Source organism: Dromiciops gliroides, chromosome 1, assembly GCF_019393635.1.
Source record: "Dromiciops gliroides isolate mDroGli1 chromosome 1, mDroGli1.pri, whole genome shotgun sequence".
NCBI lineage: Eukaryota > Metazoa > Chordata > Mammalia > Microbiotheria > Microbiotheriidae > Dromiciops > Dromiciops gliroides.
In genome coordinates, this window is record NC_057861.1 from 416,797,950 (window position 1) to 416,822,554 (window position 24,605).

A 24,605-nucleotide genomic window follows, 5' to 3' on the forward strand; every position below is an offset into this window, starting at 1 on the left:
TGGTACCATGAACTTCTAACTAGGACTAGTGCAAAAAAAAAAAAAAAAAACAACTACTTAAAAATTATTAAATTAGTTCTCACACAATCCATGAAAAATGCATCTACTAGACAGTCTATTTGTATTTTCTATGGTCTAGAAGTAAGGTAACCACCAAAGCAGCAAATGTGGAGCCTCACAGCTATTCTGGGCACTAAATGAATCACATCTGTGTCTGATAACAACTTGCCTAAGGAATTACAGCAGAAAAAAAAATTCTCTCTGAAAATAGAAGAAAGATCTCTAAGAGTAAGAGAATTAAATGATTTTCTTCATTTAATCCAAAATGGAAAATGTTATTTAGCCCCCAAAGAACTTATTTCCAAACGTTTAAAACTTGTGTTTGGTTTTTCCTTTAAAATTCATATCTAATAAAACAATCACCGAGAAGACTTAAAATGAATATGAAGTATGTGACACTGATGGATCTAGACAATGCCAAATACAGTCACAGAATCTATTACGGTAAAATTACCCTAATTCTTCAGCCATGCCCCATTAACCCCAATTCTATGTGGATCAAGTCTCCTTGGCATCCCTCCCATCTTTCCCCTCTTAACCCTAGATTTTATATACAAGTTACCCATGGCCACTTTCTTCCTTCTCCTTGAAAGAGGGAAGGCCATTCAGGTAAACATCATTAATTTTTAAAACAACAGTGTAATTTTTTTTTAAACTTTCATCATATATGGTTTCCCTACCTTCAGCATCTCATCCCACAAGCTCTGCAGAGTAACCTTCATACTATAATAAAGATTATATCATGAGGAATCTTGCAATGGGTCCCCCATTGAATGCTGAATAAAGTCCCAACCCATAGCCTGCCTTCCAAGAGTCCAAAATCTGACCACAACCTATCATTACAGCCTTGTATCATATATTCCCCTTGATGTAGTCTTCCTGACAAAGTCAACTTGTCTATTGCCATGTTATTTACTCACAAAGTCCCCATGACTAAAATATATTCCCCACCCCCTTAATTCTGCCCAAATGTCTGTCCACTAAAATCCTACCTATTCCTCAAGGCGTGGCTGTAATGCTAGCATTCCCTTGATAACTCCAAGAAAACTCTTCGCCTCATCCACACTCACAACACTGTGTACCTCATTTTGAGATATCATAATCTATTCTAAATTTGGTCATTGCTGTACATGTCTTTTCTCATCTCTTGGACTATAAGCAACCCAAGAGAAGGGATTATGTCCTATTTGTCATTGTTATGTCCCTAGAATGTAGCATATACAAGTACTTAATGTTCTGTTTAGATTGCTATAAAGTTAATTGCTCTAAGATTATTAATCAGATTCATATAGTGGAATAAAACATGTTTGGGGAAAACAAATAGCATGAAAATACTTTACCTGGTAAGTATGAAGTTATATGGTGTTGGCCATGGACAATGAAAAAACATTTAACGTGACTTGAGTATTATAAGCAATACCATAGTATGGTGAAATGGGCAAAAGGGATGGTCTGCACCCCATGCAAATAAACAAAGTGTACAGGTTATCAAATTGTTAAACTGATATCTGATATAATGGAATTGTACTCCTGAGGGGAGACATGGGAAGTTATTAAGAGTGCAAAACCAAATGCAATTCAGGAAAAGCAAGGCTTTCCATGATGAAACAGATAGGATATCTGGGACATTATTAATCTTAATATAGTCCTGGAGAAGACATAAAAACTCACAAACCTTTTATTTAGTCCTTCAGGATCCCACACCCTCTCCTAGTACATGAAATAGTAATACCTATCATTTCAAAAAAAGGAAAAGATCTTCGGTTATGTGCTAATTATAGACCTGAATCTTGCAAACCACAATTGTGAAATTCTGGCCAGAGTTCTGACAGGACAGCTGGAAAGTTTACTACCCAACAATTATTCATTAGAACCAGGTATGGTAGGAAAAGCTGTCAGGGAAAAACACAGAATGATAAAAAACATTTCAACATGGCTCGTCAGTATAAGATGATATGGTATTGGCCTTGGACAATGTAGTAATATTAACAACTCCTGGATATTACAGAATCTTTATGTTCATGTTATATAGACTTCATTTCTTTCTTTCTTTCTTTTTTTTGCTGGGCAATGATGGTTAAGTGACTTGCTGAGGGTCACACAGCTAGTAAGTGTCAAGGGTCTGAGACCGGATTTGAACTCAGGTCATCCTGAATCCAGGGCCAGTGCTTTACCCACTGTGCCACCTAGCTGCCCCCTTCGTTTCATTTTGAGAAAAAAAAATCAGCTTTTACTTTTTTCGTCATTTCATAGGGACAATCAAATGTGACTGAATCGCCAGACATTTCTGTAATTCACAAAGCCCCTGCTTGTATGTGGGGACTAGTCCACATATCAATGAGATAAAACTTGAAACCCGTGAACACAAGAGAAGTATGCTTCCTATTTTATTATATGGGGAAACAATAATTTACATACAGATTCTTAGGAGAAGAAGTCATTTGTATTGGGGTTGATAAATCTGAAGTGTTTCCTTGAAGTTCTACATATCCCAGTTGTAATGAATGTCTTTCAGGGCAAAGGAATGAAACAAAACAGAAAAACCACTAAAAAGGAATGATCTATTGTGTGGCAAATGTGTAAAATTTATCATTCTTTCAGTCAAAACAATCAACTCTTCTGATTGGCAATGTATCTTATTGCAACTCACAAAGAGGGATAGCTATCAAGGAGATAAAAGTGGGAGAAAAGCCACAACACAACTGATTTTGAGTTAGTTACACATATTTGCATTGTTCAGGTGTCCTTTGTGAATGGAAAAAAGAATTGTGTGAAAACCAAAACTATGATTTGACCTATGAGAGTTGAGATAAGTTAAAATTCTAAACACTTAATAAATTTACAAGGATAATGATGCCCTCCTAATAGATCTGAGATTATAAAGGAAAAAGAATATGAGGGATACACTGGCATCTCAAGATATTAAAACACCAAAAGGAAAGGCTTTACTGCATTTGGTGGATCCCCTTCTAGAGGATTTATAAACAGAGACAGATTAGAGCTACAGTGTTTGGAAGTCACAGAGGTGTTAAAATTTGTGCTGGTAGAAATACTTATATCAATGAAATCACAAATTAATCTCATTATCAAAGAAACAATATTCTATACTGTGATTTCTCCCCCATGGAAAACAAATCACATTGTTCATAAGGCACTATTAAAGCTAATAGTTTAACCATTACCACCGTAAATTTATACAGAGTTCATAATACTTTTAAATCACTGATAAAGGTCCTTAGAAGTGTGAAATCTTATTTAACTGTGTTTCTGTAATTTCAAAAGCAACAAGAACAAAAGGTTTCTAACTTTTCCTTAGAAAAAGAAACTTCATAAGGCAGACTACATAGGCTATAGCATATATAAAATGAGAAATTCCAAAAGAATATATCCATGAATCATAAGTAATCAAAGGAACAGAAAAATTATTATCTTTAAACATGCACTGCAAATAAAACTTTAAATCACAAGTTAGAAAACTGTTTGTTTATGTAGCAGCTAAAGTCTGAAATTAAAGAAAATAGAAAGATAACCAAATACCCATTTTCATCCCCTATTAGATTCAGTATTGCTAAGATTCTTACTGTGCTTCCTTCTAGATTTCACAATTTAGATGTGGCCAACTTAGAAAAGGCTTAGTGGAAGTTGAGGAAAAGTAATAAACAATCAGTCCTGTTTGGCCTAGAGAAGACTGAAGAACAACTCTATAAAGGGCATTCATTGCTCAGCTTTTCTCCATTTCCAAGACAGAAGACAGAAACAAAAGGAAGGAAAAACACTTATAATGCCTCACATTTATATAGCTCTTTAAGATTTGAAAAGTGCTTTACACATACATGTCCTAAAAGTGTTTTTTAATAGCTTTAATAACCTAAAGCTGCATTAAGACATTTGAGTCTCCCTGTATTATATCATTTGATCCTAACAACCCTTAAGTAGTCACTATGATTATTCTCATTTTACAGGTGAAGAACCTGAGACTAAGGGATATAAAGACTTTCCCAGAATCACACGGTTCACAAATATGGGAAGATGAAAGAGAAATCAAGTCATCCTGATTCTAAGTACAGAGATGCTAAAAGGATCTAGGTTAGGTATAAGAAAAATAATTTCTTTATGGAGAGTTTGCATAATGGGATGGCCTCCCAAAAGATGTTTGTGGATTTCCTTTCTTTTAAAAATGGGGCAGATTCCCACTTGTTTGGATCATTTAGACAAGGTCCTTCATAGAAATATGGGAATGGGTTACATATGTTCACAAAGGTCCTACTGGTTCTGAGATCCTTTGTTCTAAATGACTTCTAAAGTCATAGTAAATAATACCAAGAAATTCATTACATGTGTGGCCTCATGGCCACTGTAACACTAATCATTAGCTTGGCCTGGAAAGGGCAATTTTTCTGGCCAGGAATATACTCCAGGTCGCTGGAATGTCAAGACAGAGAGATATCTCATCCAAGAACAATCAATCAACAAGCATTTATTAGACACTTTCTATTGTGTCTGGGGTTGTGCTAGTCACCAGAGAGAAAAAGTTAAGAATGAAACAGTCTCTTCCCCCAAGAAGCTTATATTCTATTGGAGCAGACAATAATAGAATGAGTACTGAATTTGGAACCAGAGGTTCAGAGTATAAATAATGCCTCTGTCACTGATTATATGATTCTGGGCAGGGTTACATAAAACTTTCTGGGCCTCAGTTTCCTCATATGTATATTGAGAGGCTTGTTCTAGATGAGATGTAAGGTCACTTTCGGCTCTAGATCTACAATCCAAGGAAAGCATATATAGAAAATTATGGCAGGATGATGTTGTGGGGTTTTGGGGGGAGGTGGGGGGAGCAGCAGCAGTTGGGGAGAATAGAAACTAGGAAAAAAATCTCATGCAGAAGGTGACACTTGTATTGAATTTTGAAGAAATGTTTCGATACTTTCTGAAAAATGAATATTTACAAAAAACTTTTGTTCCTCTGTTTATTTGACTTCTGTATACTGAATACAGTAGTTGATGACAAGGACTCTTGTTGTTTAGTGTCACCTCCTAGCTGTATGGTCATTATTTCTAACGTATGGAATAAAGGGGAAGAGAAGGAGATGGAGGGGAGATATCAAATTAACACACAGTGCCGCAGGGCATTAGGTCTAGAAGAAACCTTAGAGAACACCTCATCCAACTTTCTCATTGTTATAGCTGAGGAATTCCTGTGCAATTGGGTGATTAGCCCAATCCATAGAGGAAGAAAGTAGCTACCAAATTTTTTTTCCTAAATATCGAAAAGTTTCAAATTAGTTCCCACCATGCTGCTTACCTACATCATGTTGAAATTTGATAAGGCAACATATTAAACACTAAACTAACATATGAAGGAAAATACTATATACTCTATAAATATTTCTTCGTCCGTGTATGTGGGTTCCCATCCAAGCATGTGTAACAATCACTCTCTAGCTACTCTTAGAAACCCACATGGTGTTGAAATGACTGCCCTTTCATTCCACAATATTATTACTCTGGAGTCTTAAAAAATGGCACCCTTGGGGTAACATTAGATATAAGAATATAAACAATTCACATTCCTAGAAAGTTTTATTGCTGTAAAGCACTTTCACATATTTAATTTGATCTTCATAATAACCCAGTGAGACTGACTATAAGGATTATTCCCATTTACACATAAAGAAACTGAGGTTTTAAGAGTTAATGATGGGGGCAGCTAGATGGCACAGTGGATAGAGCACCAGCCCTGGATTCAGGAGTACCTGAGTTCAAATCCGGCCTCAGACACTTAACACTTACTAGCTGTGTGACCCTGGGCAAGTCACTTAACCCCAACTGCCCCACAAAAACAAAACAAAACAAAAAAAAGAGTTAATGATGAATTTTAATGAGTTACACTAGATTTTACTAAACTCTCTTAAATGAAGTCCAAAACACAAATGACTTGCATCAGGTCTCTATAGCTAGGCTCAACTCCGTTCAATCTAACAAATATTTATTAAGCACCTACTTTGTGCAAAGCATCATAGTAATACAAAACCAAGATAGGATACAGTTTGCTCTGAAAGAACTTATAATCTAACAAGATGGAAGAATACACATCAATAACCTTCTACAGGTAAATATGATAAAATAAATAAGTCTAGCAAAAGTGCCGAGAAATTGAAGAAGAGAAAGATCAACTTAGGTGGAGACACCAGGGAAGGCTTGAAGGAGGAAATGGGAGATAAACTGGGTACTGGATACAGGTGGAGATGAGTGTGGTGGAAGGCAGGCAGAGTTGATTCCTGACATGGAAGATGGCATAAGTAAAACAATGGATATCAAAGCAGTATAAGAGGAAACTAGAAAAGGGTTGGGGCAAAACTGGGGATGGTCTTCACTATTGATATTAGGAGTTATACTTTATCAATAAGCACAGTAAGCAGTAGGTAGACACTGAAGGCTTTGGACAAGAGCATCACAATAAGAACAGTTCACTGTTTGTTTGTTTGCTTGGTGTGGTTTTTTTTTTTTTCTCTTTTGCTGAGTTCATACACAGTTTTCCATCTCCAATCTTCATGCCTCTGTACAGCCAGGCTCCAAATCATTCTCTCTCACCTGTAACTCTCAGAATCCCTAGTTTCCTTCAAGGCTCAGAGGTTCAAGCACCACTTTTTTTTTCTTTTTTGGTGAGGCAGTTGGGGTTAAGTGACTTGCCCAGAGTCACACAGCTAATAAGTGTCAAGTGTCTGAGGTTATATTTGAACTCAGGTCCTCCTGAATCCAAGGCTGGTGCTCTATCCACTGCGCCACCTAGCTGCCCCAAACAATCTGAATGGTTTTTCTTTTTTAGTGGGGCAATGAGGGTTAAGTGACTTGCCCAGGGTCACACAGCTAGTAAGTGTCAAGTGTCTGAGGCTGGATTTGAACTCAGGTCCTCCTGAATCCAAGGCTGGTGCTAGCTGCCCCTTTAAGCACCACTTTCTACATGAAACCTTCTCCCTAGGTGCTAGTTTCTTCTCCTCAAATTATTTTGTATCTATTTTTGTATAGCTCTACATAGGTAGGCTGTGCTGTAAGTTCCTCAAGGCTGAGATTTGTCTTTATATCTTCAAACACTTAGGACAGCATATGGCACTTAGTAGGTGCTTAATAAATGCTTGATTAAGCTCTAGGTAATAAATAAGAACAATTTTTATCGCTGTAAGGAACCTCAAAGGTCATGTTGTCTAACTCCCTCATTTTATAGATAAGTGAAGCCAAGTGAAGTTAAATGACTTGGTTAAGTTCAAACAGGGCTAGGATTTGAACATAAGTCCTCTGATATAAATTCAATGATGTTTCTCCTTCTGTAGTCTATGCATGAAGAGATCATAATTCAAAGGTAAACCACAGGGTAAGACTAAGTCGCATGCTCTGAAGAAAAATGAAGGCAAAGGTTTAAGGATGCCCTGCTCCTTGTTCCAGCTACCAGCATTTGTTCCCTTTACCTTTTTTTTTTTTAAGTTTGTGTTAATGTCTTATTTTTTATATTATATGGCCTCTCCCCCTCTCAGAGAAACACCCTCCCCATAACATCCCCATAACTTGTTTTTGAAGGACAAAGAAAAAGAAAAGGAAAATTAAAAACAACCAATCAATTCATTCAAAAAGCCCACAAACCAGTGGATGTGGAATGTCTATGGAACCCACCTCCCCCCCACACACACACTCCCCCACTGTGATGGGCTGGGTTGGGAGTGTCCTTTCAGGTCTCTTCTTTATGAACATGCTCATTCCTTGTAATTTTTCAGCATCGGTTTAGCTCTTAAAGAACATGTATAATTATGGATAGATCACTTCTTTTCTCTTTTCCTCAGTTTCCTTGTCTGTAAAATGAATAGGAAGGATGAGAAAATCTCTATGATGCTGTGACAATATTACTGAACAAAGGAATACCTAGAAGGCTGGTTCACATAATGCCCTCTCTTGGTTTTTTTTTGGTTTTGGTTTTGGTTTTTTGTTTTGTTTTTTAGTGAGGCAATTGGGGTTAAGTGACTTGCCCAGGGTCACACAGCTAGTAAGTGTTAAGTGTCTGAGGCTGGATTTGAACTCAGGTACTCCTGACTCTAGGGCCGGTGTTCTATCCACTGTGCCATCTAGCTGCTCCACATAATGCCCTCTCTTAAGCAATGGTCTGTATGGTTCCTAGACACATGTCCAGTTAAGAACATTGACAGGAATACATAAAGGGTATATTCATTTCCAGTGCAGGCTGCACCTCCACTCATTCTCCTCACCTTTCTGGTCAAGGTAGGGGAGTTGAGATACTCCTTTCTTCTCACTGCCACTTCCAGGTTCTCTCCTTACCTCCACCACTTAGTACCCTTTCCTCCTTTAAGGTTTATACTATTCATATCTTCCGGTTGATCAAAATCCTGCTAGCTGTCATCCTTAGACTGCCCAGGTCACTCCTTTTCCTTCATCAATGCATTCGGTATATGGCTCACAATTTTTCTCTTCTCCTCAACTCCTGCTTTTATACAAGATGATTTCAACATACATATTGACTCTTCCACCAATTCTGTAACCACTGTTTCCCAATCTACTAACTTCAACTCTACTTCATTTACATATCAAGATAGCCATACCCTTGATCTTCCCATAACCCACAAATGCACCACCTCCATGTTCAAGAATTCAGAAATCTTCTACTGCCTTTTCATCTTCCCTGACAAAACCCTATTCTTCATCCTCATGGTGAACTCCAATCCCTTGACCCTTCAATTCTCTTCCAGGCCATCTCCCCTGCACTAGCCACTCCTGTCTCTTTTCCCCATCTTGATCCAATGGTGAGACAATTCAGTTCTATGCTGTCCTTTCTTGAATGCCCAGCCTATCTATCATTTTGCCAGTTATGCCCTGGGGGCCGAGCCTCAGCCATGCATCACTCCCACCATTTCCACTTTCACTACTACACATGTGCTTGTGAAAAAAGGTTGAGAAAATTATGCAACCATTCTGACTGGGTCAAATACAAATTTATGTAAATCAACTGGGCCATCATGGCTGCTAGGCAATCCTATACCTGCTTTATCAACTCACTGTCCCATTCTCCACAGAGCTCTTCCAATTTCAAAAAAATTTTTTTGCAGGACAGTGAGGAATAAATGACTTGCCCAGAGTCACACAGCAAGTAAGTGTCAAGTGTCTGAGGCTGGATTTGAACTCAGGTTCTCCCGAATCCAGGGCCGGTGCTTTATCCTCTGTGCTACCTTAGCTGCACCTCCTTCCCTCATATTTTACAGAAAAAAATTGAGTCCATTCACCATGAACTCTCCTTTCCATCTCCTATCACTCAGACACCTTTTGTCACTCCTTCACTGGTCTTACATGATGAAGTGGCTTTACTCCTTCCTAAGCCTGACCCCTCTACTCAAGTGATCCGAGTCTATCTCACCTCCTTCAAACAACTGCCTCCTCTGTCATTCTCATTTTCATTTATTTTCAATCTCTCCCTGTCTACTGACTCATTCCTTACTGCCTATAAACATGTCCATGTCTTCCTCACCTGGAAAAAAAAACCTCATTTGATCCTTCAATCCCCACCACTCACTTTCTCTATCTCTTTTTTATCTTTTTTTTTTCTCTATCCCTTTGTAGCTAAACTCTCAAAAAGGCTGTCTATGATAAGTGCCTCCACTTTCTTTTCTATCACTTTCTTTTTAGCCTCTTAGAATCTGGCTTGCCATCCTATTGTTCCACAGAAACTTGAATGTCCAATGGTCTTATCAATGATCTCTTAGTTGACAAATCCAGTGGCCTTTTCTTAATCCTCATTCTGCAGCCTTTAAAACTGCTAATCACTCCTCCTTGAAACTCTAGGTTTTCAGGACACTACTCTCTCCTGACTCTCCTACTGCCTTGTATGATCACTTCTTCTCTGTCTCCATTGCTGGATCTTCACCCACATCATACTCTCTGTTGTAGGTGTCCCTTAGGGTCTATCTTGGGCCACCATCTCTTCTTCCCTCTATATTACTTCATTTGGTGATCTCATCGGCTCCAATTAAATACAATTACCATCTCTATGCTGAGGATTCTCAAATCTATCTATCTATCCTACCCCACCTACCTTCCCCATTACTGTAGAGGGTAACTCCGTTCTCTAGACTCATCATTTCTCAACCCCCTCCCCCCATCAAATCCAATCTGTTGAAAAAGCCTATTGATTTCACCTTTGCAACATCTGTCAAGAATACATCTTCTCGGGGCAGCTAGGTGGTACAGTGGATAGAGCACCAGCCCTGGAGTCAGGAGTACCTGAGTTCAAATCCGGCCTCAGAAACTTAACACTTACTAGCTGTGTGACCCTGGGCAAGTCACTTAACCCCAATTGCCTCACTAAAAAAAAAAAAAGAATACATCTTCTCTTCTACAGGCCCTCATTCCCTCATGGCTGGACCATTTTAATGGTCTACAGGCGGGTCTTCCTGTCCCAAGGCTCCTTCCATGCCTCCATTCAGCTACTACAGTGATTTTCCTAAAACCCAGGCCTAACCATGCCACCTGGCTACTCAATAAATTCTAGTGGCTCCCTATTGCCTCCAGGTTCATATACAAAATACTCTGTCTGGCATTCAAAGCCCTTGATAACCTAGTCCCCTCCCCTATCTTCTTATACCTTACTCTTCAATCCAGTAATACTGGTCTCCCAGCTGTCCCACAAAAAAAAAAAAAAAAAGCCACTCCATCTCTCCCTCCAGACATTTTCTCTGGCTGTTCCCCAGGCCTGGAATGCTCTCCTTCCTCCACTCCATTTACTGACCTCCTTGGTTTACTTTAAGTCTCAACCAAAATCGCAACTTTTACAGGAAGCCTTTCCCAACCCCTCTTAATTCAAGTGCCTTCCCTTTGTTAATTATTTCCTGTTTGGCTATATATAGGTTGTTTGTACATATCTCTCTCCCCCATTAGACTGGGAGCTCTTTGAGCATGGGACTGTTTTCTGCTTCCTTTTGTATCCCCAGTGTTTAGCATAGTGCCAGGTACATAAAAGACACTTAATAAATGTTGATCAGTTGAAAGGGTCGCCTAAAATTTTCTCACCCTTTATCCACTAGATGTAACTATTCACTTGAAATTAGCTTGTGAATACTCTATACACTTCTAACATCTCCAGCCCAATTTTGGGCAAATATCCGAAAGCTTGTTAAAATAATCATGTTAAATGAGCCCCATTAGAAGTTTGCACTATTTAACTTATCCCAGAAAGTGAATTACAGGAAAACCTCATTAAGCTGATATCAGTTTATTCAAAATAGTCCATAATTCAGAGCAACTGCTATTCCCTAGTCAACCATATGCCGGCTTGCTCTTTAATAAAAATCAGATAACAGAAATCTAGTTAATTCAAAGCCAATTTTTCCATGCCTTGTGTTTCACATTAACAAGGTTTCACTATTCTAGAAGGCAGATAACATTGCCAAATATAGTCTCATTTTCAGTCAGCAGCAACTGTGCCTAAGTGCTTCCTCTGCCCACATCTCAGGTTCCTTTGATTTCCCCCTCACTCTGCAGACAGCTTGAAGCTGGCAGAGAAGCTGTCACTTTATTACCTCCCCCTTTTCTAAGTGGGCTTTCAAATTGGGTCATTCTGATAAAGCTAATGTTTTCTATCAATCTGAAAGTCATCATCTATTTCCAGTAAAAAACGGGTTATAAGGAGGAGAAGAATCAGAGGGCAGAATAGGGAAACATGGAGCCGCCCAAATCTTTTTAAGTTTTCACTGTGTGGATTCATTATTTTACTTGAAGTCAATTTCCAGATTACAAAATGAAACTATACTGTAAAATAAGAATAAAAATACAATGCAAAGAAAATTAGCAATGGTTTCTGATGATTGATAAATTGGCATTAATTATGCAGCTTCTGCTTCCTTTTAAAAACCAAAAATCATCAAGAGATGACCAATATCCGAATAACTAAAAAGATGCGCCTTTGATATTTGTAAATTAAGGTCAATAATGTGCCTAATCAATGCTTCACATTTATTTCTTCTAGTCCATTTCTAACTAGAAGACATTAGTTTTCAAAGAATAAAGTAGTCAACAAACATCAGTAAATCATGTTAAAACAGTAGTGTCAAGCTCAAATAGAAAGAGGGGCCACTAATCCATACATGAGGATCCCTGTCAGCCACATACTAACTTAGAAAAACACATATTAACATTACCTATATTCTATTTTGTTAAATATTCCCAATTACATTTTAATCCAGTTTGAGTAGCATTCTGAAGCATTCAGTTGGTTTGACTTCTTTGATGTAGAGAAACTTCCTGAGGCAATGACTTATTACAATTTGAAATAAGTCATTTCAGATATTTTAATAATATTTTTAAAGTTACATTTGATGTAGAAGGAGAAAACCATGTGATTCAAGTTCTCTACAGAACCTTAGTACTTCAATGGATCCATGACCTGATCGATACGAAAATCAGCATTGTTTTTACTCTTACCATTTCTCACTTTTTAGAATCTATGGTTTAAAAAACAAAAAAGCAGCTACAAATAATTAACACTTCTGTATTTGTGTATGGATATTTCTTCTAATTTGGTATTCATTAGTCAATCAGACAAACAAGCATTTATTAAATACTTTTTACTCTATGCCAGATATGGGGGATAAAAAAACCAAAAGAGAGTCTCTACTCTCAAGGGACTAATGTTCTACAGGGAAAGACAACAGATACAGACATAAGCACAGATGAGTTACACAATAAATATGAGGTAAGTTAGGGAAGAAAGCAGTTGGGAAGAATCAGAGAAGGCTTTTGTAGAAGACAGGGTTTGAACTGTGTCTTTATGGAAGTAGGGTGGAGGGGAGAAGCGAGTGAATTTCAGAAATGGAGTATGGCCAATGCAAAAGGCATGGTGATGAAACATGAAGAACCATCATGACAAATAGCAAGAAGGGCAGTTTGGTTGGTCCTTTAGGGGTAGGAAGAGTAGTAGCATATAATGAGGCTGACAGGTAAGTAGGGGCCAGCTTGAGAAGGATTATAAATGCCACACCAGACTTAGATTTTATTCTAGAAGCAATAAGGAGTCACTGGAGTTTATTTATTTATTTAAACTTTTTTTTTCTTGTTTATGGGCGGGGGGGGGGGAGGAGGAGAGAAGGCCAATGAGGGTTAAGTGACTTGCCCAGGGTCACACAGCTAGTAAGTGTTAAGTGTCTGAGGTCAGATTTGAACTCAGGTCCTCCTGAATCCAGGGCCTGTGCTTTATCCACTGCACCACCTAGCTGCCCCATCACTGGAGTTTATTAAGGAGGAGAGTGACAATGGTCAGACCTATACTTAAAGAAAATCCTTTTGGCATCTGTGTGGAGAATACATTGGGATAGAGAAGAATTTTAGTCAGAGAGTCTAATTGAAAGGCTCTTGAAATAGCCAAGGTGAGAGATGACAAAGGCTTAAACTACGGTGGTGATTATGTGAGCGGTAAGAACTGGACAGAAGTAAGAGGTGTTAAAAGTAGAAATGACAACATTTAGGAACTATCTGGAAATGTGCTACGAGAGAGAGCGAGGAGTTGAAGATAACATCTAGGTTGCAAACCTGTGAGGCTCAAGGGATGGTGGTATCCACAACAGAAATAGGGAAGTTTGGAAAAAGGTTTTGGGGAAAGACAGACGTGTTCAATTTGGGATGCCTCAGCACACAGTCTGAAATGTCTAAGAGTTAGTTGGTGATGTAAGGCTAAATCTCAGGAGAAAGATGAGACCTGGGTATACAAATCTAAGAGTCATCAACATAGTGAGGACAAATCTGTTGGAACTCGTGAGGTCAGAATACGAGAAGCTCATGGTGGTTATTTTGCTTCTCAAGCAATCAATCAACAAGCATTACATATCAAGTCTTATGCCAAATGCTGGGAATACAAAGACAAAATGAAACAGCCTTTGCCCTCAAGAAGTCTATATTCTATATAGGGAAAAAACAACATATAAGTAAATTCAAAGTAAATAACAAGTAATGTGTGTGTGGGGGGGTAGTACTAACTAGGAGGTGGAGCAATTATGTAGGGTCTCCCACATACAAACAAGAAAGGAAGCCCAATCACTCAGCTCCAGTGCCTTCCTTCTGTTGATTATTTCCCATTTACCTGGTACATAGCTTGTTTGTACATAGTTGTTTGCACTATGTCTACCCTATTGGATTGTGAGCTCCTTGAGGGCAAGGGTTATCTTTTGCCTTTCTTGTACCCCCAGATCGTAGAACAGTGATTGGCACATAGCAGGCACTTAATAAATGTTTATTGACTACCCAACTGATTCTTTACTCCTTCTGTCTTCTTTCCTGTCATTCCACCACCATCATTAAGGACTGAGGCCAAAGAGGCCTCAGGGTCATGTTGTATTTTTGTTTCATGGATTACCATCACTAAAGATTTCCTCACTTGATAGTCTACCATAATGATAAAAAAATCTCCTCATACTAGCTAGGCTGACCCACAGATAGCAGGCACAGTCTGTCATTGCCATCATCTTTGAAGTCTTTCCAGCACAGTAGAACCTCACAGGACTTCTGCTCTGCTGGTACAGACTTGAAGAACCCAGAGGCATTTCCACATTTAATTCAAGTTTCCTGAAGAACCTCACATAACCAAAAAACAAAACAAAACAAAATTAAAAAACAGTAGATTTTCTTGCTTATAATTTTTTTGGGGGGAAATCTAAAGAATATTTTTGAAATATGAAATATTAACTAAAATTCTGAGATGGTAGGGAGGAGTGAAATGAGGATACCACAAAGGAGAAAAAGAAGTATTAATACTTCACAAAATGTGTACTGAATCTCTGAAGAATTGAAAATTAACACTGGCTTCCAAAATGATATATTAATTCTGATACTTCAAAATATGAAACCACTGTTAGCTACCTAACATAATCACAAACAAAATTTCCAAAACATAATTAAATACTTCTCACTCTAGTTATTTTCTGTTTGTCTCACTCAAATCTCACCATTTTGAAATTTCCTAATTCCCTAGATTGTAGTTAAAGCAAATTTCTTTTCTCCTAGCCTTGATAGTCTTTCTTCTACTCCAGCTGTGTTTAACTATTTTTATTTAAAAGGTTTAGTTATTTCTTTCAGTTCTACTACTGATATTTTCTTACTTTGCTGGTCAATTTTTTTAGAAATTAAGATCATAGTACTGGATGAAGGCAAATAATTGAGGAGTAAAATTGCATGAACCATTTTTCTAGTTTATAAAGCATAAAGGAAGCTTTCATAAATATTTTTACAATTTATTATTAAAATATTATTACTTTTTTGACATTTTCATAATTTTAGATTTTAAATAACTGATGTAAAACAAGAGAATAAAAACATAAAGTATGGTAAATTATAAAGTCAATTATTTTATTTATATCATTTCTAAACTTTACCTTATTTCATTGCTTATTTACTAAGAAATATGCTTTAAGATTCTCACTAGCCAAAACAGAACAATGGAAACTTAGCTTAACAAGGCAAACTCAAATTAAGAGTCTGGTCTTCGAGAAAAAAAGAAAAAAGAAAGCCTGGAAATTCAGCCGTGGGGTTATATTTTGGAGCTCATCCTAGAAAAGAAGCCAAGAATAATAAATAAGGTGGGAACTGGGGAGTAGCTAAACTATAGTGGTCACAATACTATTTGATTTAACACACTCCAGAGGATTAAGCTGTAGAGGAAGCAATATTTTTTCAATTTTTGGAAACCCATTTTGAAAGATGTAGAAAACATCCAAAGGAATTTTAATATAATTGTACCATGTATACAAATGCCACAGATTATGTGACTTGGGTAAGTCACTTACCTTTTAAACACCCTAGATAAGACTTTGAGTTGCCTGTTGGTTCACAAATGGGTTTCCTCACTAGGAAATCAATGAGATTAAAGATCATATCCCTCTTTACCTCCCCACTACATACATGCAGATGCTATTTTATAAAAATAGGAACTACTTTTTCTTAAGGTTAGCTGTCTCCCATCTGGTTGGTTGTTGTCCTTCATTCTCAAAGAGGATCAAAATGACATCACTATGTTAGAGTCGAGTTACAGTGTGTCCAACTGTGGCTGATCAGACCAATACAAGCTTGGAATGCTCCACCACAGGTCAGGCACAAAGGCACAGTTCATGTGAACATTTGGGTTAGATTCTCTAAATTTGTGCATCTCACATTTCTTTTGAACTATTTCAATTCTGCTTTGCTCACAGAGCACAACACCTTCTCTGACGAGGGCAAGCCATGCTGGGTGGTCCTGTGCCAGTGTCTCCCATGTCAAGAAATCAATTCCAGAGTTCTTAAGAGAGACCTTGAGTGCGTCCTTATATTGCCTTTTTTGACCTCCATGTGAGTCATCCATAAAACAGTCTTTTAGGCAAGTGTACATGTGGCATTCAAACAACATGACCAGCCCATCAGAGTTGTGCTTTCTGCACTAGAGTTTGAATGCTTGGTCAGCAGTTTAGCTTGAGAGAAGACCCCAGTGTCTGGTATCTTATGCTTCCAAGTGATCTTCAGAATCTTTCTAAGACAATTCAAATGGAAGCAGTTAAGTTTCTTGGCATGGTGCTGGTATACTGTCCAGGTTTCACAGGCATACAACAATCAGGTCAGCACAATGGCTCTGTAGACCTTCAGTTTGGTAGTTAGTCTAATACCTCTTCTCTAAATGCTGAACTAGCTTTGGCAATGTGTGCATCAACCTCATTATCAATGTCTCCCATTTAAGACACTCCTAAAGGACAGGGACTATCTTGGTTTTGTCTTTAAATCTCCAGTGGCTAACACAATGCCTTCAACACATTTCCAGAGCTGAACATAATGCTTTGTTCTGGAAGAGGGACCAGGATGGAGAAGACGAAGAGAACCATTCTTGTTAATATAGCTGGACAGCCATAGGATGGGCTTTAGGACATTTCTTTTACACATGCAGTCACATAAAGCACCAAAGTTTGGTAATAACAAAATAAACAGCTGCTTTTCTTTACATAAGTCAAATTATTAAATTCTAAGCTATTACTGTGGGGTGTGACATTTTCTTAAAAGCATGAAGACTATTTGACTCACTCGATGATGAAAATACCCACTAAAATAAAAGAGGTGATTCTTGGTCCATCCAACAATTTATCCATCCTTATTGCATTCCAAGGAATGCATTTGTTTGTTTTCTTACATTCCAAGAAGATTTAAAACTTGAGACAATGGGTCAAAGGAGCAGTTTAAAGCCCCTTTAACATACCATTCTGCTAGATAAACAGAAACTGATGCTGTCTGTTGGGGAGCAGAAAAACCAAATCGGTGATGGAAAAAAGGTTGCTTTAAAGTATGTTTTTTCTTTGCTCTCAGGAAAGCAACATACTGATTCATTTGCAAAAAAAAAAAAAAAAAGACCTTATAATCTCATCTTAAACTGTCTTGAAATGCCCAACAATATCTATTCTTTTATGTGGATAAGCCTTGTAAGAATCCAGCAATTACACCTCAAAATTACTTTTCTGAATGGAGTATACTTTTAAGTCTATCAAAGTTTAAAAATTGCTAACACAGATCATAACAAAATACAAAATTAACACACAAAAGTAATACATTTCTAAGTCAATATACATCTCACTCCACATGTATGTGTGATAAGGTGGCTTATTTCCTTAGATAATTATATTAATGAGTCCGAGATCATAGATTCAATCCAAATTTGCAGAGTTTTAGTTAGAGATTTCACACTAGCCAGCTATCACATAAATTTAGACTTTTTGTTATAATGGAGAGCAGGTAAAAGGTAACAAAGAAAAGCAAATTCACCTAGACTACCACAACAATCCAAATATATTGTCCTCTGATTGCAGGTCTATCACATTAGCGTTTCATATGGAAAGTGCACTCAGCCTGTGTTCGTTCCTAGAAGAGAGATATTGGGCTGTATATTCTGAAAATTTTGTATGCTAAATGCTTAAGAAATAAGCAAAATCGACAGACTGCTTCCTCTGATACACATTTACAAATGACACCCTAGATAGTCTAGAGGGAGGGTTAAGTGTCTGCACTTATTATGCTTTTGCATGAAGATCAAACTTTAGTAAATGAAAAGTTCCATTCTGCTCCAGTAGTTGCTGATTATTCATAGTTGACAATCTAGGTCTCTGCCCACAGTTACAGCTATGATATTGCCTTGACCTTATTAGTAGAACCTTTTGGTCCCTGAGCTTATTTTCTGTTAATACATTTATTCAATAGAAACAATAGAAATGGGAAGTTGGTATGCTGTATTTGTTTGTGAAATCCAGTTGACCAATCTTTAATAATTATGTGATCATCCTAGTATTTGAGAAATATGTGAAGTAAATACTTTATTTCTTTTTTGTTTGTTTGTTTGGGTTTTTTTGCAGGGCAATGAGGGTTAAGTAACTTGCCCAGGGTCACCCAGCTAATAAGTGTCAAGTGTCTGAGGTCAGATTTGAACTCAGGTACTCCTGAATCCAGGGCCGGTGCTTTACCACTGCGCCATCTAGCTGCCCCCAAATACTTTATTTCTAAACAGAGGTAGGAAATATAAGAAATCTCTGCAATAAGGTGAATAGCTAAATCACAGAACATTTCAAGTTTTGTTCTACTAACTTAAAAAGATAGGAAAAGATTTAATGATAGAATAAAGACATTTTATTTGGTAGTTTAATCAAATGTCTAGTTTCTATCACAACTTCAAAATAAATTCATTTACAGAACAAAATGACAATCTTTTTTTTTTTTTTTTGCTGCAAAATGTTAATCAATGTAGTAAACGTGTGGACATTTTACCAAAGAAATCCAAAAGCCATAAGCATTGTCTGGTTACTCTAGAATTAAAGTTCTATACCTGACCACCTAAAGTGTTAGGAAGGCCCTAATGACACTGCAGAACTACATAAATATATATAGAAATACACATTCACACATATATGTACAAATGCTGGGAGAAAATTCTGAACTGTGTTACAATTTCTTTCTCTTTGCTATCCACTCTATTAACAGGCCTGGTTTAAAGCAATCTTTTCATGATGGGTAGCTTCATGATAGTGAAATAAATTGCTTACATATATTTATTTCAATACCGTAAATTAAAAGTATTGTCTAGTATTCAAATTCATTTTCTGACATGCACCTTTTCCATGGCATATACAAGACTATCATAAACAAAGAATATACAGAGGCAGGTTATCCTGAAGATACATACTCCTTAATAGCAGGTTATTTAGAAAAACTTACATCAAAGAAAAGCTTTCTGAGGAGCTACTGAATATATTATAATATTTAACATTAGATACCTTGGAAAAATCAAAAGGTACCTAAAGCAAGAGGAGAAAAATGTTTCCATGCTGTCATGTGTTATGGTTCTGCAATATCTTCCTGGAACTGAACTGCAGGCTAAAAGCCAGAGATCAGCCTCTGATCTTTAGGCCTATAGCACTACCTCTGGGATAGTCCACATCTGAGACCAGTCATTTCTTGACAAGGCATAGTTGTAGCTGGGCCAAATGGGTGTGGTTCATTTTGACTCTTTTGGCTTGTCAATAGGATCTATGATCCCATGATCCAACTGGATATCTCAATATTTAGCCCATGATAATGCCGGGCAGAATTAAACTCCTAGGAGAATTTAAAAGAAAGAGACAGAAGCTAAGAAGGTGCCAGGGTAAAAAGGCACAAGAAGGCAAAATTCACAGGAAAAAAAAAAGAAAGATAAAGTAACAGAAAAGAAAGTGATGAGGAATTAATATTTTAATAATTGTGGCTTAGTCTTATTTACTTTTTTTTCTTATTTTTTGCAGGGCAGTGAGGATTAAGTGACTTGCCCATGGTCATACAGCTAGTAAGTGTCAGGTGTCTGAGGCTGGATTTGAACTCAGGTCCTCCTGAATCCAGGGCCCTTACTTTATCCACTGTGCCACCTAGCTGCCCCCCAATCTTATTTACTTTTAGTGAAGCTTAATGTCTGCTTCTATTGAATGAATTGACAGTTCTCATTGCATTTTCAGGTGAAAAGGAAAAAAAGATTGTAAACAGAAATTGTTATTAATAGAAATTGTTAATCATTAACATTTGAGCCAGATAAAATAATTGATTAGAAAAGTAAAGTAATTAGATGCCCATCAATTAGGGAATGACCAAATTACTATATATGAATGCAAAAGAATATTCCTGTGCTCTAAGAAACAACAAATATGATGAATACAGAAAAGCAAAAAAAAAAATTTACATGATTGAAATAAACAGAGTGAAGAAAGTAATATACATAATGACTATAACAATTTAAATGGAAAGAACAATCATAAAACAATGAAAAGTGAATGTAAGGAGCAGCTAGGTGGCACAGTGGATAGAGCACCTGCCCTGGAGTCAGGAGGACCCGAGTTCAAATCCAAACTTAGACACTTGACACTTACTAGCTGTGTGACCCTGGGCAAGTCACTTAACCCCAACTGCCTCACAAAAAAACAACAACAACAACAACAACAACAAAAGTGAATGTAGCAAAATTATAAAGAACAAGGATGGCTCCAAAGAAGATAAAAGATAACATCCTCTCTCTACCATCCCTGCTTGCTCCCCCATCTTACTTCCTGGCAGAGGTGGAAGGCCCACAGAAGTGGTATACTACAGATATTTTTGTATATTTTGATTTGTCAATTAGTTTTCCTGATTTTTTTCTACTTCTTTTTCCTTTTATTTTTCTTACTTAAAAAATATTATTTGTTATATACGGTCATTCTTTGGAAAAATGGAAGAGAATAGTGGCTAGGGGAAATTTGAGTGATATAAAAAACAAAATATATCAATAAAATTTTATTTATAAAAAATTAAAGTAACTTAGGATATAAATCTGTCACAATTATGGGCCCTGACCATTCCAAAAAACAGCATGTCTCTTTTGCAAACTGTGGAATCTCACTGCCTTTAGAAATCCATTCATTTTTCAGCATTCTTTAATTTGTTTTTATTGCCTTTTTGGCTGTAATCTGAGAAAAAATAACAATAAACAATGTTGAATGTACAAATAAGTGAATGCCATAGTGGAAAAAACAGTCAACTTCTGAACAACCAATTACAATGATTTTATGTTTTGGGATTTAATTTTATGTACTCAAAAGTGTTTTTCTTAGAACTCCAGTGTTATAGTTGGCTCCTGGAAACCTCAACTTCACTAAAATATTATTAGTATTGGAATACAGCAAGATTAGGATTTATAAAACCAAGGTGCCCACGTAGAATTATTCTCTTTTTTGTTTATTTCCTCTACAGGTTGAAACAAAAATGTAGTTTCAAACTTAGTAGCTGCAAATATGTACACGCACACACACACACACCTAAGAGTACTTAATCATACAAGACTAGTAGAACAGTTTTATTAACAGCAGTCTAAAAACATTTGCTCAGTTGTCTTCACTACTAAAGCATGTAATATGTCACAACTGTTTACAAAGAACTGAAACAGCTAGATTAATCCGTATGAGTATAGTTTATAGTAGAGGAATTTACTAAAGGGCTGCACACTATATCAAAAAAAATATACATGCAAAGCCCTTAATTGGCCCATTTTATGCTCTCTTGGAAAGTATAATGGTTTGTTTTATTAGCTAAATAACAATATGCAATAAAAGAGCTATCAAGGGTGTGCTTCTACTTTTGAGAATTACTTCTCTTACTGTATTCCATCTATTCCTCATATAGTTCTAGTTTCATGATATATTCTAGCTCTTCTAGGAATGCCAGAGAATAAACCTGAAGCTTTCAAGTCATTTAAATTATTTCTAATATAGGTAAATTGCCAACTAGATAAAAGTTAAATGAACCCATATTTAGCCTTCAGAAGGAGCTAGGTGGCTCAATGGATAAAGAGCTGAACCTGAGGGGCAGCTAGGTGGCGCAGTGGATAGAGCACCGGCCCTGGAGTCAGGAGTACCTGAGTTCAAATCTGGCCTCAGACACTTAACACTTACTAGCTGTGTGACCCTGGGCAAGTCACTTAACCCCAATTGCCTCACCAAAAACCAAACCAAACCAAACCAAAAAAAAAAAAGAGCTGAACCTGGAGTCAAGAAGACCTGAATTCAAATCTGACCTCAGGCACTTAGTAGTTGTGTGACCTGGGCAAGTCACTTACCTTTTGTTTGCCTTAATCCACTGGAGAAGGAGATGGCAAACCACTTTATCTCTGCTAAATAAACCCATTGGAAGATATGGTCTATGGGGTCAGTAAGAGTTGGACACAACTGAATAACTGAATAACAACAACAACACCAAGCCTTATTCTCAGACAAAGCTAACAATCAGGGACACAGAGAAGTTCTGCTAGTCTAGAACAACAGACCCTGTCTTTGTTACCCCTTGCATATATAAAAATTTCATTTCTCCCTCCATTGCACTATTCCTAGATTTATACACATATAGACATACCCTGGGAGGTTCCCTTTCTTCTCTGTTTTTTGGTTCCTTTCTAGAGCAGGCTGAAGAGGGGGAAAGGATCATTGGAACAGATACAGCCATGAGGAGAGGGTCCACCTTTTTGCAAATGTGGTTGTGGCAACACATTCAGCAAGGTCCTGATATGTGGCAATCTCTCCCTGCCCAAAATGCCCCAAATGACTGTGAGGGGGGAAAGCCATTGTTTAGACAGAATGTTATTATACTGAAGGGGTATGCTAAAACTGGTAGAAAATGCAAACTTTATTTCAATGGCAGAAGTAAAGTAAAAAAATACATACCGCATTGGTGACATCAATTTCATACACTTTTTGGAAAGTCTGGCGCTCAAAAAAAACAAGCCTGCCATTGCCGCCTCCCTTCTTAACAGATGTTCCAGTAACCAAAAGCTTATCATCTGGGCTGAAGCAGCAATCGGTCCTGAAGAGAAACAAAGTGCTGTCACAAGCATTTGAAAAGGTGATGGTGCAATTATTATTAATAAAATAAGCAAAATATTGGAATTTAATTCTTAAGTTTTTTCATCTTTATTTCTGAATCTGAGCTAGGAATAGAAAGAAGGGAAGAAAAGACCAGATTACTTTTATGACTAGACTCTATGAGGATATTTTTTCTTTAGATGATTCCCTCCATCCCCAAAGCTTTAAATTGGTCTTGCCAGCTGCCTTTAAATGAAATAAAAGCTGGACTAGTGTAAATGGATATTATTAATATATTTTGTTATTAGGAGTCTGATTGTCTAAATAATTTGCAAAACACACACACACACACACACACACACACACACACACACAAACACATGCACAAATTTGACTTCCCATAACTTACTGAATGATCCAAAGTTGCACAAGCAGTATTATTGGTAGCAACCTTATGGACTGTATACATATTAAAATAATATTTTTTAAAATATGAAAACAAAAACTAAGGTATTTCTATATATTTTTAATCTTGCAATTTTCTAAATTTGGTAATTCAGTTCACTTAAACACTAGTTGCAGTGAAAAATTATGTGAAATTACATCTGTACAGTTGTAGACAAATTTACCAATGATCTGGGGAGTTCAGAGCTAGGAGTTCAAATCTCAGTTTTGCTGCTGATTTACTGTGATAATCTATAAAACTTCTTTGGTTAGCTATTTAGTAAAACGGATATAATATTCATCTAGTTAAACAGGCAGTGATGTGAATAAGCAAATGATTCTAAATGCTTGGCTGAAAAGTATCACGTATAAAGGTATTTGCATAATAAGTATTAGAATTAAGTCTATTGTAAGGAGGTAAAATGTATATTCTCTTATAAAATATATAAGCATATATGTAATATATACATAAATATATAAAGCCACTTCCTTATAATGTGCTTATAAGGAAGTATTAAATATATTTCCATACCAGGAATGCCATATATTGATGAAATCATAAGTCTGATTTAGAAGTTTAAAATAAATATTCAAATATAAATGTATAGGTTTCTATATTGTATAGAATTAATTGTTATTTGAGGTTTTTATGACCCCATCTTTTGGCTAGAATTTTTTAAAACACCGGGGGCGCGTGCACTGGCCTGGGGCTCAGGCCAGCTCCTCCGCAAACGGCAGGGTGCTCTACCCACTGGTTGTAGCCATTGCCATGGTGCTGGCACCTCACCATCACCACCTGCAGAAGCCTACATGGGCCTGGCAAAATTATAATGACTGGAAGCCCAGTGAGGGCAGTCATGTGACTGTCAGTCAGAGCTACCTGCCAATTGGCTAGGGGCTGTGTGTGGTCAACCTGGGGTCTGCTGGGAAGAAGGGAGGTTTTTTGCTTTTCTAGCTTGAAGCTGGAAGGCGAGAGGACACTGCTGTGTGCTCTCAGCTGATTCCTGGGTGGTGGTGTTATTCAGGTTGTATTATTTCCCTTTTCCCATTTTATTTCCTTTTCCTTAATCCTACTGATCCAGTTTGTGGGTTGGGTTTTTTTTTATACATATAAGGTATTTTATTTTTTCCGCTGTTTGTGTTTTTTAAAGTTCATTCTTGTTAAGTAAATCCTGCACTGTTTTGAGGAAGGCTGTTGGTCTCCTTCCTTGC

The 24,605-nt window shown here is 37.1% G+C and overlaps 1 protein-coding gene across 1 annotated transcript in view; it reads right to left on the bottom strand.

The window, feature by feature from the left end:
• Positions 1 to 24,605, bottom strand: part of WDR70 (WD repeat domain 70) — a 326,112-nt gene that overhangs the window by 39,289 nt on the left and 262,218 nt on the right. The window contains exon 13 of the mRNA XM_043979740.1: positions 22,812 to 22,950. Coding sequence (XP_043835675.1) covers positions 22,812 to 22,950 — 139 coding nt within the window. The remainder of the gene's footprint in view (positions 1 to 22,811; positions 22,951 to 24,605) is intronic.